Source organism: Aotus nancymaae, unplaced genomic scaffold (assembly GCF_030222135.1).
Source record: "Aotus nancymaae isolate 86718 unplaced genomic scaffold, 86718_ANA_hifiasm-v0.15.2.pri h1tg000041l, whole genome shotgun sequence".
Taxonomy (NCBI): Eukaryota; Metazoa; Chordata; class Mammalia; order Primates; family Aotidae; genus Aotus; species Aotus nancymaae.
This window is the reverse complement of record NW_026988455.1, coordinates 31,823,283-31,839,141: the sequence shown is the minus strand read 5'-3', so window position 1 is coordinate 31,839,141 and position 15,859 is coordinate 31,823,283. Positions and strand designations below refer to the sequence as shown.

General features: G+C 44.8%; 1 protein-coding gene across 4 annotated transcripts in view; it reads right to left on the bottom strand.

The window, feature by feature from the left end:
* The window catches only part of LOC105725260 (TLE family member 1, transcriptional corepressor), a 100,580-nt gene that overhangs the window by 17,116 nt on the left and 67,605 nt on the right, over positions 1-15,859 (bottom strand). For 2 of the 4 annotated variants that reach the window (XM_012464246.2, XM_012464248.2), the window contains exons 10-14: positions 12,906-12,959; positions 12,250-12,402; positions 10,155-10,299; positions 8,923-9,113; positions 7,061-7,137 (exon numbers count right to left, since the gene is read on the bottom strand). In XM_012464246.2, coding sequence (XP_012319669.1) covers positions 7,061-7,137; positions 8,923-9,113; positions 10,155-10,299; positions 12,250-12,402; positions 12,906-12,959 — 620 coding nt within the window. The remainder of the gene's footprint in view (positions 1-7,060; positions 7,138-8,922; positions 9,114-10,154; positions 10,300-12,249; positions 12,403-12,905; positions 12,960-15,859) is intronic. The other 2 variants (XM_012464247.2, XM_012464250.2) reach the window with 1 other exon arrangement.

The window sequence follows — 15,859 nt, the reverse complement described above, 5'->3', positions numbered from 1 at the left end:
TCAATTTTTAAGTCCACTAAATAAGTGACTATGGAATCTAGACATGAACACAGAAACCAGAAAATCAGAAACAGAAAAAGTTGGGTGAAAGGGGAAAGCCCCTGGCCAGTGAAACTTTTTCTTGGCTAAAAGCCTGGAAAGGGTCTCTAATCACTGCTTCAAATGTTTTCCTATGAGGCAATTTTACCCCAAAAGCAGTCAGGATTTTCTTTTTCCTTTAGGCTCTAAACCAAAAAGGTACTTTAAAGATTTATTTAAACACTAAACAAGTGGGTAGAAGATTTCTAAATTACATGTCTGGCATTAAAACACAGGGTGAAAGGACCTGTAACTACCCGAGACTCTTAAGCCAAACTATTATTAGTCTGAGTTATTACTGACCTGTAGGTGCTAATATATAAGGCAGGTAGAGCACAGCCCCTGGGTATTTATAGGGAGAACAGCAGTGCTACAGTGCCAGAAAAAAAGAAGTCTAACTAAACTTTGGAATTTCTCTTACCAATGATCTCCACAGAGCTCAGGGGAATAAATGTCCTAAAACTAAAAATGAATTCAAGTTAAGCTGAACTAAACAATACCAATTAAATCCAGCCTTGAGGGTGTGAAAACAAGCTCAGGGTTACCTCCCATAAACCAATATTACTTAATAATTCTGAAATGCGAAACAAGGGTCTTCTTTAGAAAAGAATGAATCACAGGGTCTTACACAATCCTGGACCCGTCTCCCACCTATTCAAGGCAAGGAACATTTGTTTTCCTGGATGTCTACGCTCAAGGGACAAGACTTCGGGAGCTTCCATCCTCCTGGGGAGCAAGCAGATAGAAACATGGCTTGTACACGATTATAATCCAAGCTCAAAGTGTGAGCAACGTCGTAAAGACGTTTCACGGTGCATCTGGAGGGAGACCATAGATGGGAAGGCTTCCATGAAGGCTTCATGAAGGAGGCAGCAACGTAAGTGGGCTTTGGAGGACAGAAAATACTTCAACAGGAAGAGATGAAGAGCACTGAGAAGGAAAGCAGCTCCAGGGAGCAGGGGCTGGAGTCATCAGGGAACAGAGGCTCAACCTACTAGGTTAGCACAGGATGTAAAGAACACAGGACATGACACCAGAAAAGCAGGCTGGGGCGATATTACCGGCGGGGCCTTGAATGCCATGTCGGTTCATATATACACGCTTTACATATATATATATGCTTTACCAAAGAGAAGGAAGTTAGGGGAGGCTGGAGTGGGTAGGAGAGAGGAGGGAAAGTGCCAGGGTGGTTGGGAAACCCTACTGAGATCTTGTCATTTTAACACCAGAAACAGGAGTGTGGAATGGCAGCAGTGAAGCCATCTTGCTCTGTTCCACTTTGACTGACAACAATGTGAAGCCACAGGACCTCTGCACATGCTGGTCTCTCCATCCAGAGGTTCAGTCCCTGGCCCCATTGGGTTAGTGCAGCTCTGAAAACGCTTCTGCAGGGAATCCCTGCTTGACCCTCCCCAATGGGATCAGTCTCCTATGCCCTGTCTTTTGCTTTCTAGAACAGTGTTCCTCTGTAACAGCTCTGTGGTAGCCTCAGGGTGCCTACAATTCTGCCTTTGTTTCTGGATCTCTCGTTTCTCAAGTGTTTTCAGCTCAAAATAACCACTATACCTAAGGGGCATATTTTGGGGTGGCATGTCCTGAACTTCTTGTTTCCCTTGAAGGAGTTCAGGACACACCACAACAAAATATGCCCCTTTGGTGTAGTGGTTATTTTGAGCTGAAAACACTTGAGAAATGAGAGATCCAGGAAAGACTTTCTGACCTCTCCCTTTCTATACAAAAACAGGCCATAAAATTTCCCATGAGAAAGGTGCCCTCCCTGTACCAGAAACAGAACAACAGCCTTGTATCATCAGTCTGGGAATCAACACTAAAGGGGATATGTACAAATGAACTTACCAAAATAACCTTTGTCTCCCACGAGTTTTCCCCCAATATATGTATCACTTAGTTACTTCCCCACAATTTACTGCCTCTAGCCCAAACTTCTTTTTCTTGTCATGTCATCACAAATTTATTATTTCTTTGTATAAAAGTGATACAAGGCTGGGCGTGGTGGCTCACACCTATAATCCCAGCACTTTGGGAGGCCAAGGCGAGTGGATCACCTGAGGTTAGGAATTCAAGACCAGCCTGGCCAACATGGTGAAACCCCATCTCTACTAAAAATACAAAAATCAGCCAGGCATGGTGGTGCACGCCTGTTAATCCCAGCTACTAGGGAGGCTGAGGCAGGAGAACCACTTGAACCCAGGAGGTGGAGGTTGCAGTGAGCTGAGATTGGGCCACTCCACTCCAGCCAGGGTGACAGAACGGGACTTTGTCTCAAAAAAAAAAAAAAAAAAAAAAAAGTGATGCAAGCTGTCTGCTCTGGTCACTTCTCTGGGTCTTCATTTCCTTGTGAAGACTCCCATATACACCTAAAAATCTTAATAAGTCTTGCATGCTTTTCTCCTGTTAACCTGTCTTATGTCAGTATGATTCTCAGGCCCAGCTGCAAACTCTGAGAGGGCAAAGGAGAATTTTTCCTTCCCCCATCCTAGGCTGTGTGCTCCCAGCGGGGTCCCCTTCGCCTATGTAGGAGATCACAATGAAATCTGTGAAAGTGTGAATAGAAAGGAAGCGACAGGGTCTGGATCTTAGTGAGCAGGTGATGTGGGAGCCCTAAATCACAGCCCACAAGACAGGGCTAAAGACAGACAAATTCTAGCCAGAAGAGAAGCCTCAGGGTGGCGTGGAGGTCTCAGAACACCGAAGAGCTGCCATGAGGATGATGGATTAGCAGTGTGCTGTGTGGTCTCTGGGGATAGGAAGGGCCAAGATTGATAGGTCAAAGTTCCAGGGAGACAGATTCAGCTCAAGGGCTAGAAGAGTTTTCACAGAGCCATGGAAAATGCATTGCTCTGGGCAGCAGTGGGTCCCCATCCTTGGACACGCACAGTCAGAGGCACATAGTCACTGGGCGAGGCTATCTTAGCAGACTTCAACCATGGATGCTCATTTATACTAAAGAGACTTTAAGGTCCCTCCTGCCCCAACTGAATTATTCTGACTATAACACTCTTAGAAGGCACTCATCCATCTGCATGTGGACCCCTCCAGCTCTCTCTGTGCACGACACAGGCTGCCTTCCCTCCCCGGTACCCTGGGAGACTTATTCCTTCCTGCACACGCTTTAGCTTCAGTGTATGCACTCACCCTATGGAAGTCTTTCTGAACCTAATTTTGGTCACTTCTTTACATGTCTCCCTGTCACCCACTGCTCTGCCTCAAGAGCACATATCACAAGTTAACCAGGATATTTACAGTTCTTTTAATCACATAGTCAAGCCCCCATGGGCAGAGAAGGCTGAGAGCACCCTCTTTCCTGGAGCACACCTGGCATCACACACAAAGCCTGACAGTTCACACTCAGTCTACGAATGGCAACTGCGCCTTCCGTCTGCCTCACCCAAGCATTCTTTCCGTGGGTATTTTGCAGAGAATTATTTGTATAACCTTTAACACCTTGTTCACTCTACCCTGGACACATGAGTTTTTCCCCATTTCTCTTAAGTGCCTCAGACCAGCCCTACTCAACATGTGGTCAGCAAACACTGGCTACTGTTTGCAGTGAGAGGAGTGCAGTCATCAAGAGTGAGGGATAGCAACCTGAGGGTGTAGGGCTGTCCAACAAAAAATGGACCTGGATTTTGTATCTTTTTCCTCCTATTCATTTGTATTATATGTTACAAATGTATCCATCTTTGACTTACTGGGGAAAAAAACTGGTCTGTCACCATAAATGGTTTGAGCAGCACTGCCTCAGGCAATATTACTTTACTAAATAATAACAGCAAGTCCTCTCATACTAATTAATTAGGTAAATATGGGCAGTAAGACTGTATATAGCCCAGATCCTGGCAACAATGGCAAAGTTCATTTTTCCTTCTGATATTGTCTATCTTCCTCACATAATATGGCTCAAACATGAAAGAATCCCTTAGGCTGGGCTGCACTGCAGCTCATGCCTGTAGTGCCAGCACTTTGGGAGGCCAAGGCAGGAGGATCACTTGAGCCCAGGAGTTCCAGACCAGCCTGGGCAACAAAGGGAGACCCAGTGTCTCAAAAAAAGAGAGAGATTTTAATTATTTTAGAGAGAGCAATGATTGCTCAGATCCAAAGGCCAATGGCCATTTTGACCAACATGAGAAAAGTACCCTGCCATGTGAGTCTCACAACTTTGGCCACCATGTCCACTGTCCTCGTCCTTAGGAACACTGTGATTCTAGTTTGCATGGCTTTGAACACAAAGAAATGCAAGGTGCTCACAAGCCAAGGACGAGAATACTTGACTCTAATAAGCATGATACTACTACTCCCTTACATCAGCTCATGTTAGCACACATAAACACATATAAGGAACAGGGTCCAATTTAACTGTGACCACCCACCAGCCTTCCACCCTAGCATCACAGCTCATAGCTCTACTCACAGTATTCCCCCACTGCATCCCCTATTACACCCAAGGTGGGGGCTTAGCAGCTGAACACACTCCCCGTACCTCTAACTCTTGAAGCTAGCTTTCCCTAAGGGTCAGCTGAACTTGGCCTTATTTGCCTGTTATTCCACCGGAGGTTCATCAGTTACTGGTATTACTGTTTCTCATCACAACTTTACTGGTTTGACCTTTATCCACTCACCAATCAGTAGAACACAACAGCTACAACACTGCTGATACCACAGGTAAGAAATGCTCACAAGTGCCCCAAGGATCTCCCAGGCTGGAAGCAGGGGGACATTCCCAAATTCCAATGAAAACACACCAGGTAATAAGTAGTTCATGGATACTCAACTGGAAGAAAACTACCAGCTAAGTGAGCACTGAGCAATGCTACCCATGACTCCAACCCTGCTCTTCATTGGGCACAGATGTCATCTTAAATTCCTAACATTGCTACTGATTCCTAGTGTAGACAAAAACCTCATTTCATCATGAATCAAATTACTGTGAAATAGATATAAGAATGCATGAAAAGTAGAGCAATGGGAATCGGGTTTCCTAAAAAGCAGGTGATAGGGTAAGAAATTCAATTTTATCTCATGCTGGTGGTTTATTTGAAACAAGGCTATTATCAAAACCACACAAGGATGACCAGGCAGCTGAGTGGACTGCTCAAAATAATTCACCATGCTGGGAGTGGTGACTGCAAGCACTTTGGGAGGCCAAGGCAGGAGGATCATGTGAGGCCAGGAGTTTGAGATCAGCCTGGGCAACATAGGGAGACCCTGTCTCTACAAAAATAAATTTTAAAATCAGCCAGGTGTAGTGACACATGCCAGTAGTATTGGCTACTCAGGAAGCTAAGGCAGGAGGACTGCTTGAGCCCAGGAGGTCGAGGCTGCAATGAGTTGTGATTGCGCCTCTGCATTCCAGCCTGGGCAACAGAGCAAAACCTGTTTCTAAAAATAAAAAACTCACTAATGTGACACACAAGTGATGTACTGATAAAAGCTAAAAGCAACCACTGAAGGCAAGGATATGACAAAAACAAACAGAAGGTCTAAGACATATAGCACTAGTACCTCTATTTTAAAAAAATCAGCCGGGTGCAGTGGTTCAAGCCTGTAATCCCAGCACTTTGTGATCCAAGGCAGGCGGATCACCTGAGATCAAGAGTTCAAGACTAGCCTGACCAATATGATGAAACCCATCTCTACCAAAAATACAAAAATTAGCCGGACGTGGCAGCATGTGTTTGTAATCCCAGCTATTTAGAAGTCTGAGACAGGAGAATCACCTGAACGTGGGAGATGGAGGTTGCAGTGAGCGGAGATCACGCCACTGCACTCCAGCCTGGGCAACAAGAGCAAAACTCCGTCCCCAAAAAATAAAATAAAAATATAATTTGCAAAGACCTGCCCTTTTCTTTTCTTTTCGAGACAGAGTCTTGCTCTGTCATCCAGCTGGAGTACAGTGGTGTGATCTTGGCTCACTGCAAACTCCACCACCCAGGTTCAAGCAAGTCTCCAGCCTCAGTCTCCTGAGTAGCCGGGAATACAGACACACACCACCACGTCTGGCTGATTTTTGTATTTTCTGTAGAGACGGGGTTTCACCACATTGGCCAGGCTGGTCTCAAACTCCCAACCTCAGGTGGTCCACCTGCCTTGGCCTACCAAAGTGCTAGGATTACAGGCGTGCGCCACTGCACCTGGCCTCTGCCATTTTCTATCTTAGGAAAAGGCAGTTTTGCTACTAAGTGAAACAGACCTTCACATTTCAATTCTGCTGTTTAAAAAATCTGAGAACGTCAGAAATTCTTTGAAATCACACTTCTAATGACTAACATTATGAAAAGGAAGCCATTTTTTAAGTGACCCAGGAAGAATACTCAACTGAGTTTTTAAAATTCCAGTGCTTTTGTGCACTAGACACAAACTGAACCATAACTTCTCCTTCTTCCCCACGAAGCCACTTTGCTTTTTATAATTCTAGATCTCTCAGAGTACTCATCAAAACTTTACTTGGGGGTAAACCTGGGGTGTTGGCATCCAACACAACCTGCCCTTCAAATAACTCTCGTTTCCACCAAAATAAGAAAAAGGTGGCACTGAGCTGGGTAAAGAGATGACACATTTCAAATATCTGAGGCTGCAAGAGTTCGTGACAGCTGAGTGCCCACAGCACAGCACAGTTGGAAATCTCCAGCAGCTGCCCTCTAACCAAATGGCAGAGCAGAGCCGCTTTCTGAAGGGTCAAGCGAGGAGGGCCGACCACCTCCAGCGCTCTCCTCCCACTCGTCCTCATCTCCAACAGTTTCTCTCCAGAAATAACTAAACTTAGGAGATCACCCCCAGGGAGAAGACAGAGGCATGACACCTACAAGCTGCCTATTTATAGAAAGTGTTAATCCTCAGGAAAAGACACCAGAAATCTCCTTGGAAACACCCAAGCCTGTACTCCCTTTGGAATTCTAGTCTGCTAATACCAATGACTGAATAACCACCTTTAAACCAAAACTAAGGTTTTTGAGGTACTTACGGTTTTCCCCCAGGGATTCCTGCCAGGTTTGGAGGAATGGTAGGTACTCTCATGTGAGGGGGAGGATCAAAACCCACCTGGAAACAAAAATAAGACATTGCAGACTCAGTTTATTGCAGCAGGCACCTTGTGAACATCAATATCTTTCATTAGAAACTCAGATCCCACCGGGTGCAGTGGCTCATGCCCGTAATCCCAGCACTTTGGGAGGCTGAGGCAGGCAGATGGCCTGGTCTGGCCTGGCCAACGTGGTAAAACCCCGTCTCTACTAAAAATACAAAAATCAGCCAGGCATGGTGGCAGGCGCCTGTAATCCCAGCTACTTGGGAAGCTGAGGGAGGAGAATCACTTGAACCTGGGAGGCAGAGGTGGCAGTGAGCCGAGATCGTGCCATCGCACTCCAGCCTGGGCAACAGAGCAAGACTCCGTCTCAAAAAAATAAATAAATAAATAAATAAAAAAACCCTCATACATCCCTAAAGCAACATAAATGGGAACAGTAACGTGGCCTAGTGTTTTTCTTTTTGATTACAATGCAAGAGGTAGCACCCCTGAACACCACAAGACCCGCTTCCTTTTTGGGAGGTGGAGAGGAGATGTGATCTACTTGTATTCTGAGAACCATCTCCCCATGGTAAACACTTCCCTTAGACTTGCAAGCAAGTTCACAGAGCAATGTGTTGTATTAGGATTTCTCAGCCTCAGCAGTATGGTCATTTTGGGCCAAACAGTTTTTTTCTTTGTTGGAGGCTGTCCTGAGCACTGCAGGATGTTGAACAGCATTCCTGGCCCCTACTATTTCTGTGCCAAAAGGAATCTACATCTGCCCCCGACCCTGTCCCCAGTTATGATAATCAAAATTGTCTCCAGATATTATTAAATGTTCCCAAGGGACAAAATCATCCCCAGTTGCATACCATGGGTCTAATTTAATGCTTAAGGATTCATACATGGATTCCCCACTTTGTGCAGCGTAAGGACAGCATCTAGTCTCTCAGTTGACCACCTTACTTTGAACACTTTTGCCCGCGACTGCACAGCCTCTCCTACAAGTGCAATATAAGGAAAAACCAATGAACCTTAATGTCACTGCAAACTAGTGGAGGTAATGCTATGTGAACAGGGGACAAGAGAGAAAGGTACAGGACATATTTCAAACAGCCAAGAGAAACGACTACGAGACTTTATACCCTTCATGCAATCCGTGATCGCACAGCCAATCTTACCCTTCAAATGCAGTTTTATGTCTTCTTGGTTAAAAAGTAGGCCATTTGCACAGTGCCAAGAGGCAGGGCAAACAGACGAGAGACAGACTGCCCCTTGGTTCAGACTGTCCAGAATTCTACCAGTTTGTTTACAGAGATTGCTGCTTATATGTAAGTCATGCTTTTGGGTTTAAAGGGTAACACAGGCATAGAAAGAGAAAACGATGGCTTCTCAGACATTTTTTTCTAAGGTTTAATGATGAGAAAGAAAAAAAAAACTTAAGAAAACGAATGAAAAGCCTTCTGTGAACCACTTGAATTATTTCATCGTCTTCAAATAAAAAAAATCTACTTTGGTGGGAGAAAACCAGATGTCCCCTGAACCACTGAAGGAGCTTCTAAACACTGCCTTTTTCATCCACAAAAACAGTAAAACAAAAAGCATTTGGCCCTCACTTAATGGAGCAGCGTGCTGATGAAGGCTGACAGAGGAAGGCGAGTGTGCAGCTGGGACACTGGGCGTCTTTGTCTCCGAGGTGTGTGGGGCTGGCTGCTCCTGCCCATGCGGCGAGGAGAGGCCTGGCCCTGAACCTAACAGCGCTCAATGGAGTATGCAGTGTTCCTATCCCAACCAGAGCCCACCCAACAGCAGCCTACCATGGGGGAGCGCCCATAGGCCACCACAGCAGCCGCGGCAGCTGCAGCACTCATCTGGGGTGACATGTTGTGTAAACTGGCGTAGGCGGCACCTGGGCTGGTCAGCTCGCCGTTCATGCCAGCGTGGGGGACCATCCCAAAAGGAGCAGGGTATGGGCCGGGCACTGCCAGGGGTGTCCTCAAGCCAGCTGCTGAAAGGAAACACAAACCACACATCACTCAACTGACCCACTCCATCAAACATGACCAGCAATCCTGGCCTCATCATTTGTTAGCATCACTCATCTCATGGGCAGAGAAAAACAGGGAAGGCTTCTGGGGGCGGGGGGAAATCAACTCCAATTTATACACTGGATCCCTCCTTCCCCAGGGCGCAATTCATCTCCAGGAAAGAAAGACTCCAGGGGAAGCAAAACCCACACATTTTCTCATTCATGTAAGTGGCAGCACCGGGAAGCCAGGGGAATTAAGCGTATTACCATACCCAATTTACAGAGGGCAAACCAAGGCACAGACACTAAGTGTTTACCTGACTTAATCTCAAAAGAAGATTTGCTCGATAAAATCCAAGATTTCTCTTTCAGTCCGAACTTTCCATTCCCTGGTACCAATTCCAAATGAAAACCCAATCCTGGATTTATGTAAACCAAAGCACGGGTTTAGGAGGAATATTTTGTTGCCTATTTTCCTTTGGGCCCAGGTTGTTGCTTTTTTTCCTTTCCCACTGGGGAATGTCAGGTTGCAAATTATGAGTTTTTTAAGGGCTGGAGTCACAGGGAAACCCTCCTAATTTCTACTGAAGGGCAGAACACTGATTCCTGAAGCCTCCCCAAGCAGAAAACCAGCCAACTACAGTTTGCAAGGAGCACAGTTGGGCCGGCCAAACCACTGTTTCAGCCAATAATAGCAAAGTCAGACACACAATGCTAGTTAGGTAGGGAGGTTTGTGTTCAAAATAATTATCAGAAACTTTACTAAAGTCCCTAGGATTTGAAATATTTAAAAAGAAAAGAAAAGCTGAAGGTAAACAGTTGGAGACTGAACAGACTGCAGCTGCTGAAACCCAGGGACAAACATCTGTTTCTTATCATGGCTTTTTCCGAGATAGGAAGGAGGGTGGCCACAAGTACATTTCATATTTGTGGGGCAATTGCGTCACAAGATTAACAGACAACAAATCAAGCTGGGAATGGGAGAAACCAAACAAAGCCCAATGAGAGGCGATGCTCTACCCGCTTGGTTAACGAGGGGGTCTATGGCTGGAGGCTTGCCGAGGCCTGGACGGAGGCCTGGAGTGGCGCTGGTGCCCGGCGTTGGCATGTCGCTCCGAGGCGTTGGTGTGCTGGATTTCAGAACAGGCGTGCTGGCTTTTTCATGCTGGTGTCATTAAACAAATTAAATGAGTATTATTTTTAATCCAAGCCATATTACACAATTTATCACAACAGCAGCTGGGACACTGGGCACCTTCTAGCTACTCCCTCAGCCAATTTTCATAAATCCACACAATGTTGACAGCATTAACTTGTGAGCGAGAAATGTTGACCTTTCCTCTTCCTGCCAGAATTAAAACTCGAGCTAGAGACACAGAACATGATCACACTTCTTCCTCCGCAGATTTTATTTTAAAAGTATTTTCCATCAGGCTTGTGGACTTTGGGTCTATGCCAAGTTAGAAAGATGACCACCCAGAGAATATTTCCCAGGCACTCAGAAACACATGCCCCAGCCGCCAAGAAAGTCCCAGGAAGACCCCTTTTCAAGTCTCCTTTTTAGGTAGCCCTGGGATTGAGACAAACGGTGAGAGAGATTGGCACCGTATCTCAGAGACAAAAGCCTCAGGACTAGCCTTACCAATATACCTAAAAAGAACAACGCTTTGGAGTTAAGTGTCACTGCCCACTTGCCTGCATAACCAAAGTGGACCCCCCAGTGCAGATCAGAGACTGAACACCAGCAATGGGCCTTTAGGAATCTAGACAGTAAGGGGGTTACAGGGCACCCTCCTTGGCCTTTCAACCTTTCATGTGCTTTACAGCACAGTCCAAGAACCACTACAGTGTGGCAAAGAGCACAGGCTAAAGAGAGCTCTTTCTGGCCTTGGATCATGGGCCACAGGTGTGTAGCCTTAGGAAGTTATTCATTCCCCCAACTGGTAAAACAGGATAATGCCTGGAGGGACCAGGTAAGGATTAACTGCAGGCTTGTTATGAAATGTTGTTAAAAGATGACGCAGTCTACAAAGTTTGTTGCTTGAATAAATGAGCACATGAGTGGGCTCTGATGCACCAGTTCCTGGATTCCCCTGGGGCCTCCTTTCTGCATCACTGATCTGACAATTTCATAACATCGGGGCATGCTCCACAACATGCCCCAATATCAGGGATCAGTCTACTAGGTAAATGGACAACTTAAGAAAATGAAAACTTAAGAATGTCAGAAGTCTGAGACCGGGCACGATGGCTCATGCCTGTAATCCCAGTACTTTGGGAGGCCAAGGTGGGCAGATTGCCTGAGGTCAGGAGTTCAAGACCAGCATTGCAAACATGAAACCCTGTCTCTACTAAAAATACAAAAATTAGCCGGGCATGGTGGTGGGCACCTGTAATCTCAGCTACTGGGGAGGCTGAGGTAGGAGAATCGCTTGAACCCAGGAGACGGAGGTTGCGATGTGCTGAGACCATACCATTGCACTCCAGCCTGGGTGACAGAGACTCCATCTCAAAAATAAAAAAGAATCTCAGAAGTCTGAACCATTTGCCAACTGGGAAGTTTCAGAGAGCTGTGTGACAAGGATATATGCCCCAAGTAAAAAGACAAGGAACACGGACACATGTACACCCTCTCTAATCATGACCCCAAAAGAGACGAGAGGAAAAAGTAAACCCTGAATGGGGACATAGAACAGAAGGATGAGTTTCACTTTTTTTTTTTTTTTTTGACATGGAGTCTCAGTGTCACCCAGGCTAGAGTGTGGTGGCACAATCTTGGCTCATTGCAACCTCTGCCTCCCAGGTTCAAGGGATTCTCCTGTCTCAGTCTCCTGAGTAGCTAGGACTACAGGCTCCTGCCACCATGCCCGGCTAATTTTTGTATTTTTAGTAGAGATGGGGTTTCACCATGTTGGCCAGGCTGGTCTTGAACTCCTGACCTCATGTGATCTGCCTACCTCGGCCTCTCAAAGTGCTGGGATGAGTTTCACTATTAAACTCTTAAAAATACAACCCTCAAGCAGCAAACCCCCCAGGTTTCAAATACTTCAGTGTCCTCCAGTCCACAATGAAAAATACACTGCCAAACAGGCAAGTGTCAGTTTTCTTTACCTACCAAGCTCATTTCTTTGGATTTCAAAGAAGTGGAACTTCCCGAGGAGGCTGTGGAAGCTGGACTGCTAGAAGCATCCTTCTTGAGCAGGCGGTTTTTGTCAATTCCATTTTCCCTGGGAGAGTGGGCAGGGCTTGCTCGTGGAGAAGAAGGGTCCTCAATAAGCATAATCAAAAGTTGTCGTGATTTAGCTTGAAACAGACAGAACTTTCCCTTTCCACACTCATTCTTTAATTAAAGGACAGTGCTCAAAGTCCTTCAGGTTGGGGGTGCGCAAGGTGACCAATACCATGTTATAATGAGCAACATGGTATCTGCAAATATACTCGCAAACATGCCATAAAAAACAACCCCACAGTCATATCCCTCTTTGTGCCTCAGGCTTAAGAACTTTGCCTAGAGGGCACTGGAAGGAAAGGGGAGCCAGACATCCAACTTAGGCATTTAAAATATCTGGGGAAATACCTTAAGGAAATAAAACTTTATGTTAGTTAGACCATTATTGCTCCATATATGAGCAACCATTAACTTCTTAATGTAAAAAGTTATAAGAGATCCCTCACTGAAGGGCTCTACTTCCTTCATTCACTGTGAGATTTTTTTTTCATAACATTATTCAAATCATTCTGAAGATAAACTTTGATGAAAAAAATGGTTACCTCATTAGACACATCCACAACTAAGTTGTCATCGCTTTTGTCACCATCACTGTCCTGAAAAAAAGAAACGTTAATGCCATTTACTAAAGGCTAAGAATGGGTTTGAGGCACAGTTTGATTTCTTTCTATAGTTCTTGGTAGCAGACAGACTAAAAAACTACCTGGGCCAGGCCTGTGGGTTCTCTATCAGTTTGCCAGCCCTAGTAATTAATATCATCTTCCCCCTCTTCTCAGCTGACCTGGGGCTATGCAAAGCTTCAGGCAGGAATTCTGTAGCAGTAGCAAACCAACTATCCAATCACAACTTGTTTACAGGTGAAGGCAAGTTGCAAATACTTGGCAGACTGTAAGAGCCCAGTAATGTTTGCAATGGCTGAATTTCTCTTGTGAGCCGAAATCTCTAATTTGAAATCTGCATACCCTTGTATCAGAGTTTTTCCATTTGATGTCAAGGTAAACCATTTTCCCATAGGATTACAAGTTACTGCAAAAAAACAAAACAAAAAAAACACCTGCACCTCCCAGCAAAGCTAGCTGCTGGATGGAATAAGCAAACAAAACCCAATCTTTTTCTCTTAAGTAACAAGTAAATTAAAAATAAACCTTTTTAGCGATCAGCTTGAAGTATTTCTGGAAAGATGGAAAAATGACAGATGGCAATATTTGAAGGGCATTGGCATCCTGCAATAGGGCTCTCATTGTCCCTTCATAAAGCTATCATATTTACTAATCAGAGGAAACTCCAAGGTAGCAATGGGTTTGGAAAAAATTAGGAAAAGCTGTTAATCCAGGCATGGTGGCTCACACCTGTAATCCCAGCACTTTAGGAGACCAAGACAGGCGGGTTGATCACTTGAGGCCAGGAGTTCAAGACCAGCCTGGCCAGCCTGGTGAAACCCCCATCTCTACCAAAAATACAAAAATTAGCCAGGCATAGTGGTACATGCCTTCAGTTGCAGCTATTCAGGTGGCTAAAACACAAGAATTATTCGAACCCAGGAGGTGCAGGTTGCAGTGAGCTGAGAGTGTGCCACTGCACTCCAGCCTGGCTGATAGAGCCAGATTCGGTATCAAAAAATAAATAAATAAAATAAAGGCTGTTCAATTTAATGATGCGATCACCCCTACATCAAGTTTGAAGCAGGCTGAAAAAGTCTACTTTCTTAGCCAAAAGTTCTCATGTCCTTTAGGGCAGATTAACACTTTATACAATGGAGGCAAATGGAAAAAGCAGGACAACTCAATGGGTTTGAATTCTTGAAAAGGAAGAGGTCCCTAATTTATGATCTAAACTATGCTTTTACTGATGTTGTTGTCAAGGAAGAATATAGAAATAATATCTGAAAAACATCAGTACATACAAACGCAAATAGAATCCACATTGGCCTTCTGTAGGCCCACAAATCTAGGCTAGAAAGTTTACCCTCAACTCTAAATTCAGGTCTTAAATGATGTGTTTTCTAATCATACCCAGAGTACTACACGTGGGAGACCCAATTTATTTTCTTCAATAGTGTGTTATAAGATATACTTTAGCCGCGGTTACAAGGGCACCATGCAATTCACTAGTAACAACTTAAAATTACAACCAGTGAGGAAGCCTGGGTAATCCTAAGTAACAGTCTATTGAAATAAATATTTTCATACAATAAAGAACAAAACTAATACTAACAAAAATCTGTTTTCTCTTGGTAAAGCCCACAGCAAAGCACAAATGTTTCCAAGTATTAAAGGTGGTAGTGAAAAATATAATCTAAAAGAGTTTCTCTTTTAGAAAGAAAATTATAAAAAATGGCTATGTAGTATACAGACTGAACTGGCAAAAAGTAGCAATCAATTCCTTTATTACAATGGAATTCTGAAGTGAGTTTACTATAACTTAAATCTTAGCTTTGTACTGGACCCTTCTGCAAATATAAAGCTTCACAGAACAGTACATGTCTGTCATCAGTGATCTAAGGTCTGAGGGCTTTGTCCCAGATTCTGCAACATACTCTCCACACATGGCCCGTAACCATCTACCCAACCAGATAAACCTAGTACATGCAGTTACAAAACTACCATGCCAGCTTGGTAGTTTGTACCTTCCTCCAAGGCCATCAGGGACGTAGCCCCAATTCAGTTTGGCATGGTAGTTTTGTAACCCGCATGTACTAGGTTTGTCTGGTTGGGTAGATGGTTGGGGCCATGTGTGGAGAGTCATTACTAAATAACTAGAGCACTCATTACTAAATAACTTACTATACACATCAGCCTCATGAAGAGCAATTCAGAATTCGACATCAGCAAATTTCTGCATGTCATAAACCTTCCAATTTGCCTTTTTTTTTTTTTTTTTTTGAGACGGAGTCTCTCTCTGTTGCCCAGGCTGGAGTGCAGTGGCACCATCTTGGCTCACTGCAACCTTCAACTCCTGGGTTCATGCAATTCTCCTGTCTCAGCCTCCAGAGTTGCTGGGAATACAGATGCCCAACCATGCTCAGCTAATTTTTTAGTAGAGACAGGGTTTTGCCAAGTTGGCCAGGCTGGTCTTGAACCCCTGACATCAGGTAATCCACCCACCTCGGCCTTGAGCCACCGTGCCCAGCCCCAACTTGCTTATTAACACTGAATCTCACAAATGAAAGTACAGGTATGGGACACTGGCTCTGGGCAACAGACAAGGGGAGAATGGTATGTGCCAAAAAGCGTTGGGCTAGGGTGGGGAGAACCAACAACTTTGTTTCTTACTATGTTATTAAACCATAGTGCAAAGTGTGAACCAATTTGAGGATCTCTGGTAAAATAATCCAATACTGGTGACTGGGTTTCGGCATCTTAGCACAGTGTCGAAGAGCGGGAATACTGGAGCTGGGTTGCTGCCAGGATCTATCACCAATTGTGACCTCCAACAAATCACCAGGATGTTACAAGAGTTCAATGAAATAATCCATGTGAAAATCACAGGGTACCTG